Source organism: Emydura macquarii, unplaced genomic scaffold (genome assembly GCF_026122565.2).
Source record: "Emydura macquarii macquarii isolate MOO-44397 ecotype Brisbane River unplaced genomic scaffold, CSIRO-AGI_Emac_v2 contig_67, whole genome shotgun sequence".
Taxonomy (NCBI): Eukaryota; Metazoa; Chordata; order Testudines; family Chelidae; genus Emydura; species Emydura macquarii.
In genome coordinates, this window is record NW_027130204.1 from 8199154 (window position 1) to 8215440 (window position 16287).

Here is a 16287-nt window from a genome sequence, read left to right on the forward strand (position 1 = left end):
AGATGCCTCAGGAGGTCGTTTCTACCCCGCCACGACTGGTCAGAGCACCCAGAGGTGGTGATTTCCATTTTCCGCAAGTGGGGTGTTCCCCAGCTGGACCTGTTCACGTCGTCCCGGAACAGGAAGTGCCCGAGGTTCTGATCGCTCCAGGGTCGTGAGCTGGGCTCCATCTCTGATGTGTTCCTCATAGATTGGATGGGGACCCTCATGTATGCGTTTCCCCCCATTCCGCTGCTGCCCAAGGTCCTCTTGAAGATCAAGAGGGACAAAGTGGACATCATTCCAATCGCCCCAGCGTGGCCAAGACAGCATTGGTTCAACATGTTGCTGGACCTGTCCATCGCCACACTGATGCTGCTCCCGAGGCGTTACAACCTGCTCTCCCAGGGCCAGGGTTGCCTGCTGCACCCGGACCTGGACTCCCTCCACCTGACGGCATGGAGATTCTCTGGCTGACAGAGGGAGAGAGAGCCTGCTCAGTGCAGGTCCAACAGGTTCTGCTGAGTAGCAGAAAACCTTCCGCTCAGCTGGTGTACCGGGCCAAGTGGAAGCGCTTTACCTGTTGGGCGGAGTCCTGGGGTATCCCACCGAGCTGTTCACCCTATACAGGTGATTTTGGAGTACCTGCTCCATCTGAAGCTACAGGGTCTAGCACTGGCCTCCCTGAAGGTGCATCTGGCGGCCATCTCGGCCTTCCACCAGCTGGCAGAAGGGAGGTCATTATTCTCACACCCCATGTCAGTTAGGTTCCTCAAAGGGGTGGAGAGGCTGTATCTGCAGATCTGTGACCCGGTGCCTCCCTGGGATTTGAACCTGGTCCTCGCCGCTCTGACGGGATCCCCCTTCGAGCCCATGGCTACATGCCCGCCGCTCGTTCTCTCCTGGAAGGTGGCCTTCCTGGTAGCCATTACATTGGCTAGGAGGGTCTCTGAGATAAGGGCTTTGACCTCGGAGCCCCCCATACTGTCTTTTACAAAGACCAGGTGCGACTTAGACCCCACCCGGCCTTTCTGCCTAAGGTGGTGTCCCAGTTTCATTATAACCAGGATATCTTCCTCCCCTTGTTCTTTCCTAAACTGCACGGTTCGGAGGAGGAGCAGAGATGGCACTCACTGGACGTGAGACGAACCCTGCCTTACTACATCGAACGGATGAGGCCGTTCTGGAAGTCAACACAGCTGTTTGTGGCAGCGGCCGACCGGATGAAGGGCACACCTGTCTCCACCCAGCACATCTCCGCCTGGATCGAGTAGGTGAAGGTGCCGCTTCCAGGAGCTGTGTCAGTGCACTCAACCAGAGCCCAGGCCTCGTCGGTGGCCTTCCTGGAAAGAGTGCCCCTGCAGGACATCTGCAAGGCAGCAACCTGATCGTCGGTCCACACCTTCATGTCCCACTACGCCATCGTGCAACAGGCGAGAGAGGATGTAGGCTTCGTTAGGACCATACTCATGAGAGTAGCTCGACGCTGACTCCTATCCACCTCCAGGGTATGGCTATTTAATCACCTATATTGGAATGGATATGAGCAATCACTCGAAGTAGAAAACAGGATTACTTACCAGTAACTGGTGTTCTTCGAGATGTGTTGCTCATATCCATTCCACACCCACCCTCCGTCCCCACTGCCGGAGTCGGCAGAAAGAAGGGACTGAGGGCCCGCAGGGCCGGCGGTTCCTGATATATCGCGGCATGGGCCCAGCACTCCAGGGGGTGCCTGAGCTGGCCCTACAGGGCTTCCTAAGGGGGAAAAACGTTCCGGGAACCAGTGCACTCACCTATATTGGAATGGATATGAGCAACACATCTGAAAGAACAACAGTTACTGGTAAGTAACCCTGTTTTTCTGTGCATCTTTGGTCGCTTGTGTGCATAAACACCTGATTTTTATTTTGCAGTTATTTATTGCACATTAGCCCTAAGTTACTAATTTTTATAGTGAATGTCTTTATGACTTGTGGTGTTGCTTTGAATTTTAAAACAACAATCCCCATTATTGCCAAGAGGAAATTTCTCAGTATTGCCTTGACAGAAGCTATAGAAAATTAATTGCAAGGTAAAAGAAGACTGTCTAGAATAGAAAAAGCCTACATTTGCTTTTGTCAACTTTCAAATAAGAGGTATATCAATGGCTTCCAAACTAACGTGTCATGCAGTTGTGTTTATCTTTCGAAATCAGATGATTTTTTTTATTTTCCTTCAGATTGCTCTTAATAACAAAAAATGATATGAAAAAAATATTTTTTTTAAGAGATCTGTTGAAAGCGTTAAAGTCAGAGTAGGAGCACAGTTTGCTGAGGTATTTTTGGATGGATATATTTTTCCTCAAATATAGGGCTTGAAGAGAATATAAGGCCTGGTCTGCACCTAAAACATAGGTTGACCAAGCTACATCGCTCAGGGCTACATCGCTCAGGGCTGTCGTTTTCCTTTGCAATGCAATTAAGCCGACCTAAGCCGGTTAGGTCGACAGAAGAAATCTTTAATTTAGCTACCATGTCTCGGGGGGGATGAATTTACTACAGCAATGGAAAAATACACTACAAACGCTAGAGTGGGAACATTCCCTAAATAGTAGCGAGATTGACAAATATAATTTGCACTGCCTCAGACCCTGGAATTTCATATGCCTTTGATCTATTTCCTTGTAGGCCTATTCATCGATCATAGTTCAGATTATTCTAAGTATGCAGATGACATAAAATGATACTGCCATTTCTGAGGTTGGCACATACCTTCTAGTACATTCATTGTCTGTCTGAGGCATCATTCCTAACGTTATTAGGCACAAGGACCTGCTGGAGGTGCATTAGCATTCAAAATGAAGACTGGAATTTGTTAGTCTTCGTGTCGCCTCCCATTCCCCCTGCCCAACCCCTGCCCAACCCCCTCCCGCCCCCACAAAAACCCCATTGGTTTTTCATCCCCTTCTTCTCAATAGCTTGCCCAGTCTCTTATCTTTGTCATATTGTTCCTGGCACCAGTTCAGGAAAGCACTGAAACATGTACTTGAATCCCATTGACTTCAGTGGGACTTAGCACATGTTGGAGTGCTCTCCTGAATCGGATCCCTTTCTTTTCAGTCTTCTGTAGCTAGTGTCCTTTTGTGGGCAAAAAGTAATATTGCACAGTACATATTATGGCAGTCAGTTCAAGGGGTTTGGGGCCATGCTAAAGACTAAGGAGCACCTTCTGCACACATCTGCATATTAGCTGGGATACTTCTGTGAAATGTCGCAAAGGAGCAGTCAAATTTCGTAAGAGAAGGAGCGTGGTTTGAGACTTTTTGCCACTTGTGACCATGACGATTCCCATACTATTCTGACATCTACGTAGATGTATTACCCTTAATAGCTTCCTGTCAAATCTGTGCTTGCTGTAGCTTTCTCTTGAATATGTCTTCAGGGGTCTGATTTAGGTCTTTGATGCAGTTGTCTTAATTTAAAAAAAGTTACTTATATTTAATTGCAATACTACAAAATACAGGAAGAGGCCTGTCTCAGAACTGTTCTGTTTGGATGTTTTTGGCTTTTTTTTTTTTTTTTTTTTTTTTTTTTTGGATACTTCTGCTAAAGCTTTACTGCCCCTACATCCAATTTGCATCCAATTTTTAAAAAACAAAGATCTGTCAGGCTATATTACAAGAACTGCTTCCTAGTTTAGTTTGTTTGCATACTTTCCCCTTTGTCTTAGGCAATCAGTGTAATCTTTGTCTCTATCATGTTCATAGTCATGTGATTTCGTCTTGTCTGAAATGCTGAGTTCTGATGGCCCAAGCATTTTGCCTTCGCTTTGTATTCAGAGGAGAATGCATTTGGCTTTTGAAAAAACTATATCATTTCAATTACACAATTGTACTAGCATTTAAAGTATTTGCTAAAAGGTAGAAGACAAAATGTAGGTGAAAAGCATTGAGTTATTTTACATGGCAATTGCTGCAAACCTAACTTTTTCTTCAAGTGTGTGTATATTATTTCCCCTTGTATATATCCCTGACACAATAATCAGTGAGGCATGAAATTTTTTTCCCTCCTTTCTGCACTTAACCTTCATTATATTGTTTATGCAAGTCCTTTGGGATTTTATGTTTAATTTTTAAGGTGCTGACTAGTTAAATTAAAAAAAAAAAGAATTATTTTAGTGGGTGCATTTGATTGATATTTTTCCACTTATAATTAATGAATACCTTAGAATTATTCTGCATTGGTATTGACTGGATATGTCTGTTAACCATTCTGGAATATTTACAAGGACAGTGGCAGGTGCAGGGAATTGCCCACTTCAGCAGTGCTTTGACATACTTGATCTGTTTCTCCTTCCCTCAGGAAAAGCTTTGCCAGCAGAAGTACAATGTCTCCTGCATAATGATCATGCCCCAATATCAAAGGCAAGGATTTGGAAGGTTTCTCATTGATTTCAGTAAGTGAAGTGCTTTATTTACGTTCATGAGCCACAGAGCCGATGGTTGTTATGGGAAACAGTAACATATAAAACTTTATTTAACCTGCTTTGTTGTTTTTATCAATAGATAATGGGATTTCTGTTTATATTTACATAGGGTGGAAAAGCTCCCTGAAGTGAAAAACTTACTGCTGCTCTGTTGTTGTACTCTAGGAAATTGAGAATAGATCTCTCTGCAGTAATATTAGCTTACAAAGCTATTACGCTGAATGAATGTCTAAATTACATTCCATTTTGCGCTGCTCATTAGTACAAAAAGAGGCAATTATTTGTGATTAAAGCTAAAGAAGGTGTTAGTCCAAGGCATTCTCCCCTTTCTATATTTTTTAACTTGTAATATATTTTTAGCCGAACAATTCTTATGAATAGAGAACATATTTCAATTTTTCTTCAAAAAAAAAAAAAAAAGGCACAGGGGAAAGGAAATTCATTACCTATCTTTTCTTGTGAAAACTCTGCTCTTTATAGCAAATATATAAACTGATATTCATGGTTCTATCCTTGCTTGCTGCTTTATTATGCAAATTTGTACCTCTGACCTGTTTGAAAAGCCTAAAAATCATTTGTTTAAATGTATCCGTGTATCTCCCAAAACCTCTCAGTTTTAAATCGTAGTATAATTTAAAACTAAATTCTGTAGATAAATGTTTCAGCTAAATGCCTTCTGTGCTTTTAAATCTGACTTTGTAATGTCATTTAGAGAGAGATTAGAGAAGCCCGGTTAGCATATGTTGGGAAATAGAGATTTCACTGTGATTTCAAAGCACTGTATGAGTACATGGCACCATAGGCAGTTAAGATAATAGGTAAATCCCTGTGTTTTTAGCAAATGGTCACTCAAATTTGGAGAGGCAGTTGGACCAGACCTAAGTGGCAATGCGACCCCATGTGCCTGGATGCCTGGAGTGGGGGAGCTGGGCTCAGCCTGGTAGGACAGGATCTGCTGTTGCAGAGTGAATGTAGGGCGGGCTTGCTCTGCAGTGGCCTCCCACCCCAGGGGCAGGATCCAATCCCTTTTCCCAATGGGCCGCCCACGATAAATCAAAATAAAACAAAATTCCTAAAATATAAAATGAAAAATGTATAAATAAAAAAATTTCACAGGGCTCTAATAATAGGGTTCCTACCTCAAAGGGGTATACAAGTGGATGAAAGTGTAAATAAAATACATTATGGTATAACAGCAGGACTAAGACAATAGTTTGACTATAAAGTTTTGGCATTCTCAGTCTTGAAACATTCTACACTTCATGACCACACTGCTTTTAAAAAAAAGATTAGGATTAATAAAAATACTGTGTCTACAGTGCCTTTCATCCAGTAGCTTTACAAACAATTAAGCTTCACAACACCCCAGTGAGATAGATACTGATCACTTCATTCACCATTGACAGGCAGCCACCAGTGGAGTGGAACATAACAGCTGTCTAACTGTGCAGTTAGATTAAACAACATTTTAGGGCAGGAAGTGAAGAATACCATATACTGTTGAACTGCAGGGGGGATTTAGGAGGGTGGTTACTTGAGTTGGAATTGGGCCCAGGCATGAGGATTAATACCTCTACTCTGATGAAAAGGGATGTTTGAACTTTCAATCATCATAGGTGGTCAAAACCTCAGTTTTGTGCCTTATCTGAAAGACGGTACATATAGTAAAACACCCACACCCTCAAATAACACCATGCTGGCTTTTTTATTTCACACTGATAAAAAAGGTAGAGTGACTCCTACTGAATTGCCAACACCACCTCAAAACTTAGGTGTTTCCTGGCATTCGCTTAGCTGAGCCTTGACATGGCACAACCTTGCTTAGCTGGTGAGCTCTAGTTGGATCACAGCACAAGGGAGTTTTTTCTCATTTAATTCAGTCCAGGAGAGTGTGACATGCACAGGAACTCAATGCACTATATATTTTATGGGATCTCTCTTCCACCTGCCTCCTGATTACTTTCCTGTATTTGTTAATCTGGAGATACCAGTGAGGTTTTGGAGGTAGCCCTGCTGAAGTTTGTGTTCAAATTCTCTTTCTGTAAAGAACCTGCAGCACATCAGATCCCTGGAATTTTTCTCATTCTCAGAGATTATTTAGGGTATGACTTCACTGAAGAATTAGCCCAGGCTCTTATTCAAGTGTTGCCCTTATCTTCCCCCATCCACACACACAACCCTCTCACATGAGTTATGTGGTACCTTCTACCCAGTTGAACAAGCACAGTCTATGATTCATTTTCACTTCGTGGTAACTGCCACCCTTTTTGCGGTGAGGATGCAGGCTAAATCGCTCTAGTGCTGATAGTCCTCTAAAGCCTTCCCACAATTTTCCCTTTGTGCCAAGAAGGACACTTCATTGGGGAAGAATCACAGAGCAGCTCAGCTTACTGCATCACCAAGAACCATAGGATAGGTCCCCAGAAGTTCTAGTGAGACGCACATGGAGGTGTAGAATATCAGTGAGAGGGACACAAGGTAACTCGAGTATGTCTTGGCAGTGCGGCTGTTCACACCGAGGCTAATGGAGGTGCCAAATCACTGGGGCTAACTGCAGTATAGACATGCTCTCAGAGAAGCTCTCTTATCTCATGTTTGTTTTTCATTCTCCACAGAGTAGGGGTCTCCTCTGGTATGGCCATACCCTCATCTGGACTGATGGATCATGAGAGTATTCTTAAAAGAAGGAACAAACTGACTTATATTATTCTCTCTTCTTATTTCTTAATTTTACCTGACCTTTCTACAAGTTTCTTCCTACTCCTATCCCTCCTTGAAATGTCCAGGAGTGATTGCCATCTTTCTCCATATCCCCCTTCTGTTAACTTGCCACATATTCTGGGAATAAGGGGTTTAATTATCACATACTCTGAAGAGAAACATGCTGTTTCACAACTAGCAGGAGTAGAGTGGCCCAATTAATATTCTGCTGAGTGGGGTAAAATTAACCCCCCACATTCCTAATCTATCAGCACAAAATGACTGTTGAAGTTTAGAATACTAGAAGCAGCACTTACCTGAAACATTGCTCTGCAGAATGTTTCATTCTAATGTACCTTTTTCAAAGGGGTTATAATTCTGACATAGCGATTATTACTAAAAAGTCTTAATTTACCACATTGTCGCACCATAGTATTTCCCTATACTTTGATTCTGTGAAGTGATAATTGATATCTGTTGACTTCATGAAGACAACCAGCAGAGTTGGTAGCCCAAAATAATAAAAATTGAGCTCACTGAATCATGCTGTTCAGAAACAGCTGCACAGCTTTGGAGTTTACAGACATATCAGATAATTATCTCAAAACAATGAGCAGATTATTGCTTACAAACAGCAGAAATGTCTTTCATGGTTTATGTAGATCATTTTATAAACATTAACATTGCACGTATAACTTTCTGTCTGTTCATATTTGCCTGGGCTTCTACTGAGGTGACCTTTTTTTGTTGTTGATGTTAAACTTTCTCAGGAGACAGTAAATCACTGGACTGCTGTCATTTTACAACCATTCTGCTGTAATAGTTTGATTGCATCGTATTAGTTTTTTTAAAATACATGCTAATCACATATAGTTTGAATTGTGCAGCAGCTGATGTCTAGGAGACCTTTTTATTTAGGCTGTGTTTACAATGTCCCGCAGTTCTGACTGCGGATGCATGAATAGCAGGGCGTGCCAAAGTGATGTTCTGTAACTCTTCCATGTGGATGCTGGGCTGTGAAGTAAAAGGTTCCTACTTACCAATTATATAGTCCTGTTTGAAGACGACTTAATTCACATGAATTAGGAATTTTATAATTTGCTCCCACAGCATCCATCCTGGGGAATTAGAGCATATCACTATGGTGCGCACTGCTAGACACACTCCTTGTGTCCAAACTTCATGATGGTATAGACAAGCCCTTAGATTTCATCGAGTAAGTTTGTCTTTAGCAAAAGATCAGGTTGATTTTTGCCATGTGATTCCCAAAGGAAAATGGCTTAGGTTTTTAACTACAAAAATAAATTTTAAAATTATATAAAGGATCTATATTTGTCTTTTTACTATCTGTCCCTTCCTTCTCAACATCTGTTAATGTACAGCTGGCTATGTGTAAGTAGCCTATTTGTATGGCTATTCCATGCTGCATTTTTCAGTTAGATTACCTGGAATAAACTGTTTCTGGAGTGAGAGAGTGGAGCTGAAATGACTATTGTTCCTAAACCTGATTATAACTATTAGTATAATACTATGTTCAAGCTCCTAGGTTCCCACAGAGAAAAATATTTCTCTTAGGTGAAAAAGTATGTTTTGAGGTGAGGCAGACCAAATTATGAAGGAGGAAGAAGTTTTATATTAAAACATTAAATGACATGGATGAAAAGGTAAATCAAGAATATGCCTTCAGCCAACATCTCTTTTCACGTCTTACTGGATGTGATAATTAAATTCAATGGAAGTGTTCTATAAAAAGACAGTATGCACTTTGTCCATTCTGGTTTTTGAAAGCCTGGTAAGATGTATGTTTACAGAATAAGGGTCTGATCCTTGACTGCAGCAGGTTTGGTGTGGCCCAGGAAATGCAATATACACTTCAAAGCTGTTTGTTGAGATCGAAAAACTGCTCATATATAAACTCAGATTTGGTTTGACTATCTTTAATTTGCTTACTCTGAGATTAACTTGTTTTATCTTCTAAAAGTAAGACTTTTGGAAAACGTTATTAACTATGAAGAAGATTTGGGTGACTTTTTTTTATTATGCACAGTATACTTTACTAAATATTCCTATATTACAGTATATTACATGTGTTAGTTTCCAGATAGTGTTTTCCACTTTTATTTGGAATAATTCCAACAATATTACTTGTTGTTCCAACTTGTGCCATTAGAAGAATATCAGTTTACAAATATAAAATTGTTACTCATTGTCGTATGCTATTTTGTTTTGGGAAAACCAATGACCAAACTTTTCAAAATAGAATAGTTATAATTAGGCATCCAAATCCAAATGTAGGTAGCTAATTTTTTAGATGGGATGTTCATGTTATCTCCCATTGACTTCTTTGGGAACTGTTAGGTGCTCAGCACATAACAAAAACCAGACTACTTTTATTTAGGTGCCTAACTTCAAACACGTGTTTCAAAATTTGGGCCAACAAATATAGATGTTTGTGTTTAATTTGGGTAATGATGTTGTCCCTGAATTGTGATGGTGTTCTAGTCTACAGGGGTAGGGTTATTTGTCAAATCGTGTGTTTTAGAGAATTGAAAGAGATGAGTTTGGTGTGGTGGTAAGTGAAGGCAGGTTTCTGAAAGAGCAAATCCTGAATATTCATGAGGCAGAAGCTTCCTTTTTCTTTTCTTTCTTTTCTTTCTATACAATCCCAATCACAAAAACTGATGGGTGTGTTTTTTCAGGATAGATGGGGAGGAGCAATCACCTTTATGTAGTGATATCTGGAATAATATGAAACAATCACCCGAAGCCACTGGATGGATGGCAATATCAATCAAAAGCTAAGCCATGTAGGCTGACGGGTTTTCCTGGGACCAGTTGTTAAACACAGGCGATCAGGGGACTGAATGGTTGCAGCGATGTGCGTCTGTGTATGAAAGAAGCAGGAAGCTGCAAAAGCCAGTGAGAGGAGCAATGATGTGTGTAGACCTAGGAGGAAGCCAAGATACATAGCTTCTAATGGGCACAGTACTTGCTGAAAAGGCAGGCTTGGATTTCTACGCAAGGAAACTGCCTGCTGTTTGTTTCTAGTGGATTCAGGGAAACATGTATTTGTCTACATTCTTCATATGTAAACAGGATCGCACAAAAGAAATACTTGATTTGCATCATTGATTTCTCCTCCTGTAAATGTGCCCTTCTGGGGCCAGCGTCGGGGTTTCCCCTCCGAGTCCTCTCTGGAGGGGGACCACTCTTCCACACTCTCCCTGGTGTGGGAGTCTAGTCCGTCGCCCCGGCCCCTAGGCAGGGCAGGCGAGCCAATAGTCCGTCGCCCCGGCCCCTAGGCAGGGCTGGAAAACAGCAGTCTAGCGCCCGGCCCCTAGGCAGGGCTGGCGAAGCAACAAACAGTCCAGTGCCCGGCCTATAGGCAGGACTGGCGAGGCAACACACAGTCTAGCGTTTGGGATGGTGAGGAGGGTGAGGGTCTCCCGGGGTGGCTCGGGAAGGGGGGAGGGGGACGCAGGCCCACCCGTCTCCACTGCGTCCCAGCCCAGGGCCCTAGCAGTGGCAGGGGTACCCGTCACTGTGTTGGCGGGGCTCCGGCCGCAACACGCCAACCAGGTGCTCGTACTCAGCCTCTGTTTAGGGCTGTCCCTGGGCTTCTTCCTCCCCGTATCCACAGGTACCTGATTCCTCCAGGCTGCCGGGATGTGGTAGTCCGATCAGGCCCTCTTTGTCCACCGGTGGCAGCTCGGGCAACTCCATGGGCTCCTCCTCGGATGGGAGTTCCTCCAGGTCCTGCGGCCCCCAGTAGGGCTGGTAGGGTCTCTGAGTCCCAGGCTCGGTGCTGCTCGGGTCGATCCTCGTCGGTTCCCTGGCAGCAGGCGGCCTGGGCGGGTCCTCCTCTGGCTCCCGGGCAGCAGGTGACTCCGGTGGATTCCCATCCGATTCCCCGGCAACAGGGGACTCAGGCAGGCTCTCCGTCAGTCCCCAGTCGGGGGTTGAGACCGCCTTTCCCTTTCAGCGGGGGCCTCGGGCCCGGCTCTAGCATGGAGCCTCCAGGGAGAGGCATCCTTCTCCCTCGGCCGGCCCCGCCTGACTGAGCTCACAGGCCGGTGTTTTAAAGGCCTGGCCCCGCCTCCCAGCTTCCGGCCAGATGGTGTCCGCCTGACTTCTAAAGGCCTGGCCCCGCCTCCCTGCTTCCGGTCAGGTGATCTTCTCTTGGGCTCTAGCAGCCAGGGTGGGTTTGGTTCTCCCTCTGGGTCTCTTTCAGAGGGGAACCATCCCTCCCGGCTACACTCCCAACAGAGACAACCTGCCCAGACCTCGAGTATTGGCTAACCACTGTGCAGCATGGTATTGCAACAGAAGTGGTATGGTTGCAGACCATAACTTTATTTTAACAGGAAAATTGACAAGAATGCATATGGAGCAGTGTGAGCAAACCTAATTAGAAAAGCAGAAATGAAAATAACTAGGGACGAGCCAATATAAAGAATGTAGGACTAGACAGTCTCACTGACCATTAATTCATACAGGTGCTTCTAATAGTCTTCCTAAGTTAAACAATGCCTTTGTCTTTTATATGATGGCTTGTTGCAAGAGCTTAAACCTCTATAACCATGCCCCCAAGCGGAAGGAAAAAACACACACACAATTTTCACTTTTATATTCTTTTTAAAACAATTCCTGAAAGATGAAGTCCTGAATATTTGTGGCAGGAGCTCCCTTCTTCCTTTTATTTATTTATTATATATATATATATATATATATATATATATATATATATATATATATATATATATTATCAATCAGTTTTTGTGATTGGGATTGTCTATAGATCAGACCTACTTGATGGCAGCCAGTACCACCTTCCCGCAGAACAATAAGTTAAGCAGGACTTGGCTGAGTCAGTACTTGGATGGGAGACCATCAGGTAAAATCCCAGCTGGTACATGAAGTGATAATCATTTGGTAGGTGGTATTTTTCTGAGTTAGAACTGATCCTTGTTCCAGATTGCTGTGATGCTGTCTTTCTGATGACGTTTATAGCCTATGCTCTGCTTATGTACATTATAAACCCTAGCCATTTCCTGCGCAATCTGGTTAAATTTTAACTTGATTTATTATTAGATTGCCTAAAAAGAAAAATACCACATTGTTTCAGCTGATTAAGTTGATCTTGCTTCAAACTGCTGTACCATGGTGTCCACTACTAAACCGTTACAGGATGGCAGGTGCAGGGCTGGATTTACGGCCCTTTGTTAGGGTTGTTGGGGTCTGCCCAGGGCCCTTGGCTGCAAGGGTTTGGGGTAGCTGATTTCCCCCCTCCTCCCTGGCAGCAGGAGAACCTTCCAGGCACAGCTATGTACCTGAGATCCTAGGGTGGATCCACAGGAGCATATGGTGTTGAACAAATTGTGGTCACATGGAGCAGGGTTCTAGGCTGTACATGATGACGACATCATGTTGTGACCTCAGCTGGAGGGGTGGAGGGGCAGTCATATGTGTGAGCTGAGCATTTTGTGCTAATCGAGCCCTGTGGGCAACAAGCTGGCTGTAGCTCACCAAGTTCAGCCAGAAGTGGCCTAGGGCAGAGCTTTTTCAAAGTTCTGTTTGTGTGGAACTCATTCCAGCCTTCTCTACACTAGAGAATTTTGCATTGCAAGTACTTTGCATCCATGCTTGAACATTGGCAATAGTGCAATAGCATTGCTAGCACCATTGTGATTACACATACTTGGGGAATGCGCCACCATCTTCATGTCATGCATCAGGTTTGATTCTTCCAGAATCAAATGTGTAAGGTGATGGTAGGCAAAGATCCAACAAAGAAACTTAAGGCCATACCAATTTCTAATTACACAATTAGTAGGAGAATTGAAGAGCTTACAAATGATGTAAAATGCCAGCTTACTGAAAGGCTATGTACATGTGAACAGTTTGTAATTCAGCTTGATGAGACAACTGGTTTTGGTAATGCAGCACAATTATTTGTTTTTGTTCATTATGTTTGGCTGGAGGAAATTTTGGAAGATTTTATTTTTTTAGAATTTAGAACAGACAACAGGTCAGGAAATGTTCAAATTATTGGAGGATTTCATGAACGTTGAATCGCTGAATTGCGAGAAGTGTGTTGCTGTTTGCAATGGATGGTGCTGCCGCTACGACAGACAATAGGAGTGATGGTGTAGCAAAAATAGCAACCATAAACCCACAGCTAATTTTAACACACTGTATGTTGCATTGCCAAGCCCTTGCGTTTAAAAAAAAAAAAAAAAAAAAAAAAAAAAAAAGGAACCCGAATTACATGATGTGTTAAATACAGTTATGACTCTGATGAATTTTGTAACGTCCTGGCTTTTGAATTCATGCTTTTTTGCAAAGCTGTGTTTAGAAATGAGTGCAGGACATGACAAATTATTGTTTCATATGGAAGTGCATTGGCTGTCTTGCAGCAGAGTGTTGGAATAAGTTTTTGAGCTTTGCAAAGAGCTGCTAGGTTTTCTTTCTGTGCACATCTGTGCAAGATCGCCGCAAACTTTTCTGACCCGATATGAATGGCGAAGCTTACATGCCTCGCAGACATTTTTTACTTGATGAATGCGCTAAACATGTCCACACAAGGGGGCGTTACAACCGTACTTGAGGTGAATGACAAGACTGCAGCATTTCAGAAGAAAGTGGAGATTTGGAAAGCTAGACTGAGCAGTGGAATCTTAGATATGTTTCTGCTACTAACAGAATTTCTGGATCCTAACAGCATGACAATTTGCTGTGTGAGAGACAGGATTGTTGCTCAAGTTTCAACTTTATCAGACTACTTCAATGTTTACTTTACAATTATAAACATGGAGGAATATGATTGGGTCCGGGATCCATTCTCAACTTTTGCTATGTCATCCTGCCATTTGGGTGGAAAAGCAGAGCAGGTGCTGCTCAAAATATTCTGTGACTGCACACTGAAAATTAAGTCCTGGCTTTGGAGATATCTGATTCATTATAGAGAAATGATAAGCTCTCCAGAGTTAAGTCTGATTTCTCTTCTTGTATATTGCCCTCCCTCCTTTTCTCTTCTCCTTCTGCAGTTTTGTTCCCCAGCCCACCCTGCCTTTAGCTGCCCACTTATAACTCTTGTCTTGTTTAACTGCATACCAGGTAACTCTGATTGTTATCCCTGTTACAAAGCAATAATTGATTTTTATACTCACAATAAGTGAAATGAACTAACCTGAACAATACCAATTGAAATTAGCAATGGACTAACTGTCTTCCCATTGCTTAGGACAGCATATGACCGAAGAATGATTTGAAAGCAGTTGACAAATCACCATTCCCATTCCAAATATACAATAAGTTTTTATAAATCTTCCTAGGGAGGATCACCAATTGCCTTATAGTTAGAGGCAGAACAGAGAAAATGTTGTCCAAAGATTGCTACGGTGACTCCGAAAAAGGCAGATAAAATACCATAGGAGTGTGAAACCCAGCAACTAAAATGTAAGACTAATCATACATAGCACTCATATGAATGTATGCTTGGTGTCTAGGGATTAGCAGCCCTCTAATAATCAGCAAATTCTGACCCCCTAGTTTTTATTTTTATTTATGTGCACAGCGTCATAGGGGTACATAGCGCTTGTATAGATGAGGGGTGTGCAGGTCAACCAGGTCCTTCCCCCATGAAGGGTTCACTTCAATGGGAAGATGTTGGAATGCCACAAAATGAACAAAGCAGTACAATGTAGAAGTTGAGTGGCAATGAACTTTGTTTCATGCTTTGAGAGTTTGTCATGGGGTGCTCCTACTCACTGCTGGCTGGCACCTCCTTTTGCTGATTCTGGGGATTAGCTCCACCCAAGTCAGCGCCCCCTTTCTTCTCTTTCACTGTTGCAGTTTTCCATCTGCTCAAGAGTCACACTTCAGCTGCTTTGTGACTCAGCCCTCCTGCCAGACCACACTGTGATTTCCCCTTTTGGGGGAGCCTTTTAATGTCCCTCTGCACATGCAGCATCAGGAAGTCTTCACACACACACTGCCCTGACTATGTCACTTCCACTGTGGCTCAGACACTTCTCCCATTCACTGCCCCAAACAACAGCACTGTGCAATGGATAGTAGGGGAATCCAGGCCCAGCCCCTACTCTGGGTTCCAGGCCAGGCCCTACGGAGAGCAGTTCAGATCTGGGACTTCACCAACCCTACTGCTGTCTTCCCTAGACTACTTCCTACTATGATTCCTTAAGCTTCTCCTTCCTCATTCTTCCTAGTCAGATCTTCTTTCTCTTAGGTGTACTAGGTAAACCCTTCCTCATGGGTTCCTAACTCCCCTTTCTTCTCCTTTACCTCAGGGAGAGAGACTGCAGGCTTCCTCCCTGCCCTCCCCTTCCCCCAACCTCCTGGCTTTATAGAAATCCCACCTGTTTCCTCACAGTCAACTTTCTTTTAATTAGCACCCTCCACTCAGTCTGCATCTCCCCTATTTGCAGATTAATTGGCTGATTGGGCCTGCCTAGCCTAATTCAGCTCTGTCAGGGTTAAGGTGACCAGATAGCAAGTTTGAAAATTTGGGAAGCTTTTTTTTCTTGGGTGGGAGTTTAGTTGCATATATAAAACAAAGCCCCCTAATATTGGGACGTCTGGTCACCCTAGTCAGGGCCAGTGTGGGGAGTCCACAGAGTACTTTGGTTTTGTTGTGTCAGCATAACCAATGAAGATACCGAAATATCAGGAGAAACACTGAAAGGACAGAGGAGACAGCAGCAGTGAATGACTTCCTTAAGACAGAGGCAAGTGATTTGTTACATACAGTGCTGCACTGTATAATTCTTCTGCACAGCTGGTGCTCGTCTCGCTGCAAATGTTGGTTGAAAACAGTGCTGATAAAATGCAGTTGGACACAAGTATGGGTTTTGTAATTGAATAAATTCACATCCAGTGTCTCTCCTGAAAACCAAGGCAGATTTCAGAAAAATAGTCATTAAAAGTAGATTCTGCAATACAGCACTTTCCTAAGGAGAAAACATATATGAAAGGTTTATATGTGTCTGATAAACTAGCTATTGCAGAGTTGTGGAGCCTCCAGAAGGCACTGACTTTTAATATCCAATTGCTGTTTAGAGTGAGCCTCGAGCTACAAAGTTTTATGGTGTTTGGATGTGGGGCTTTGTTTTTGTCCATCTC

At 43.2% G+C, this 16287-nt stretch overlaps 1 protein-coding gene across 7 annotated transcripts in view; it reads left to right on the forward strand.

The window, feature by feature from the left end:
- The window catches only part of KAT6B (lysine acetyltransferase 6B), a 177739-nt gene that overhangs the window by 113492 nt on the left and 47960 nt on the right, over positions 1-16287 (forward strand). For all 7 annotated transcript variants that reach the window (XM_067539302.1, XM_067539293.1, XM_067539326.1 and 4 more), the window contains one exon: positions 4323-4416. In XM_067539302.1, the coding sequence (XP_067395403.1) occupies positions 4323-4416 (94 nt within the window). The remainder of the gene's footprint in view (positions 1-4322; positions 4417-16287) is intronic.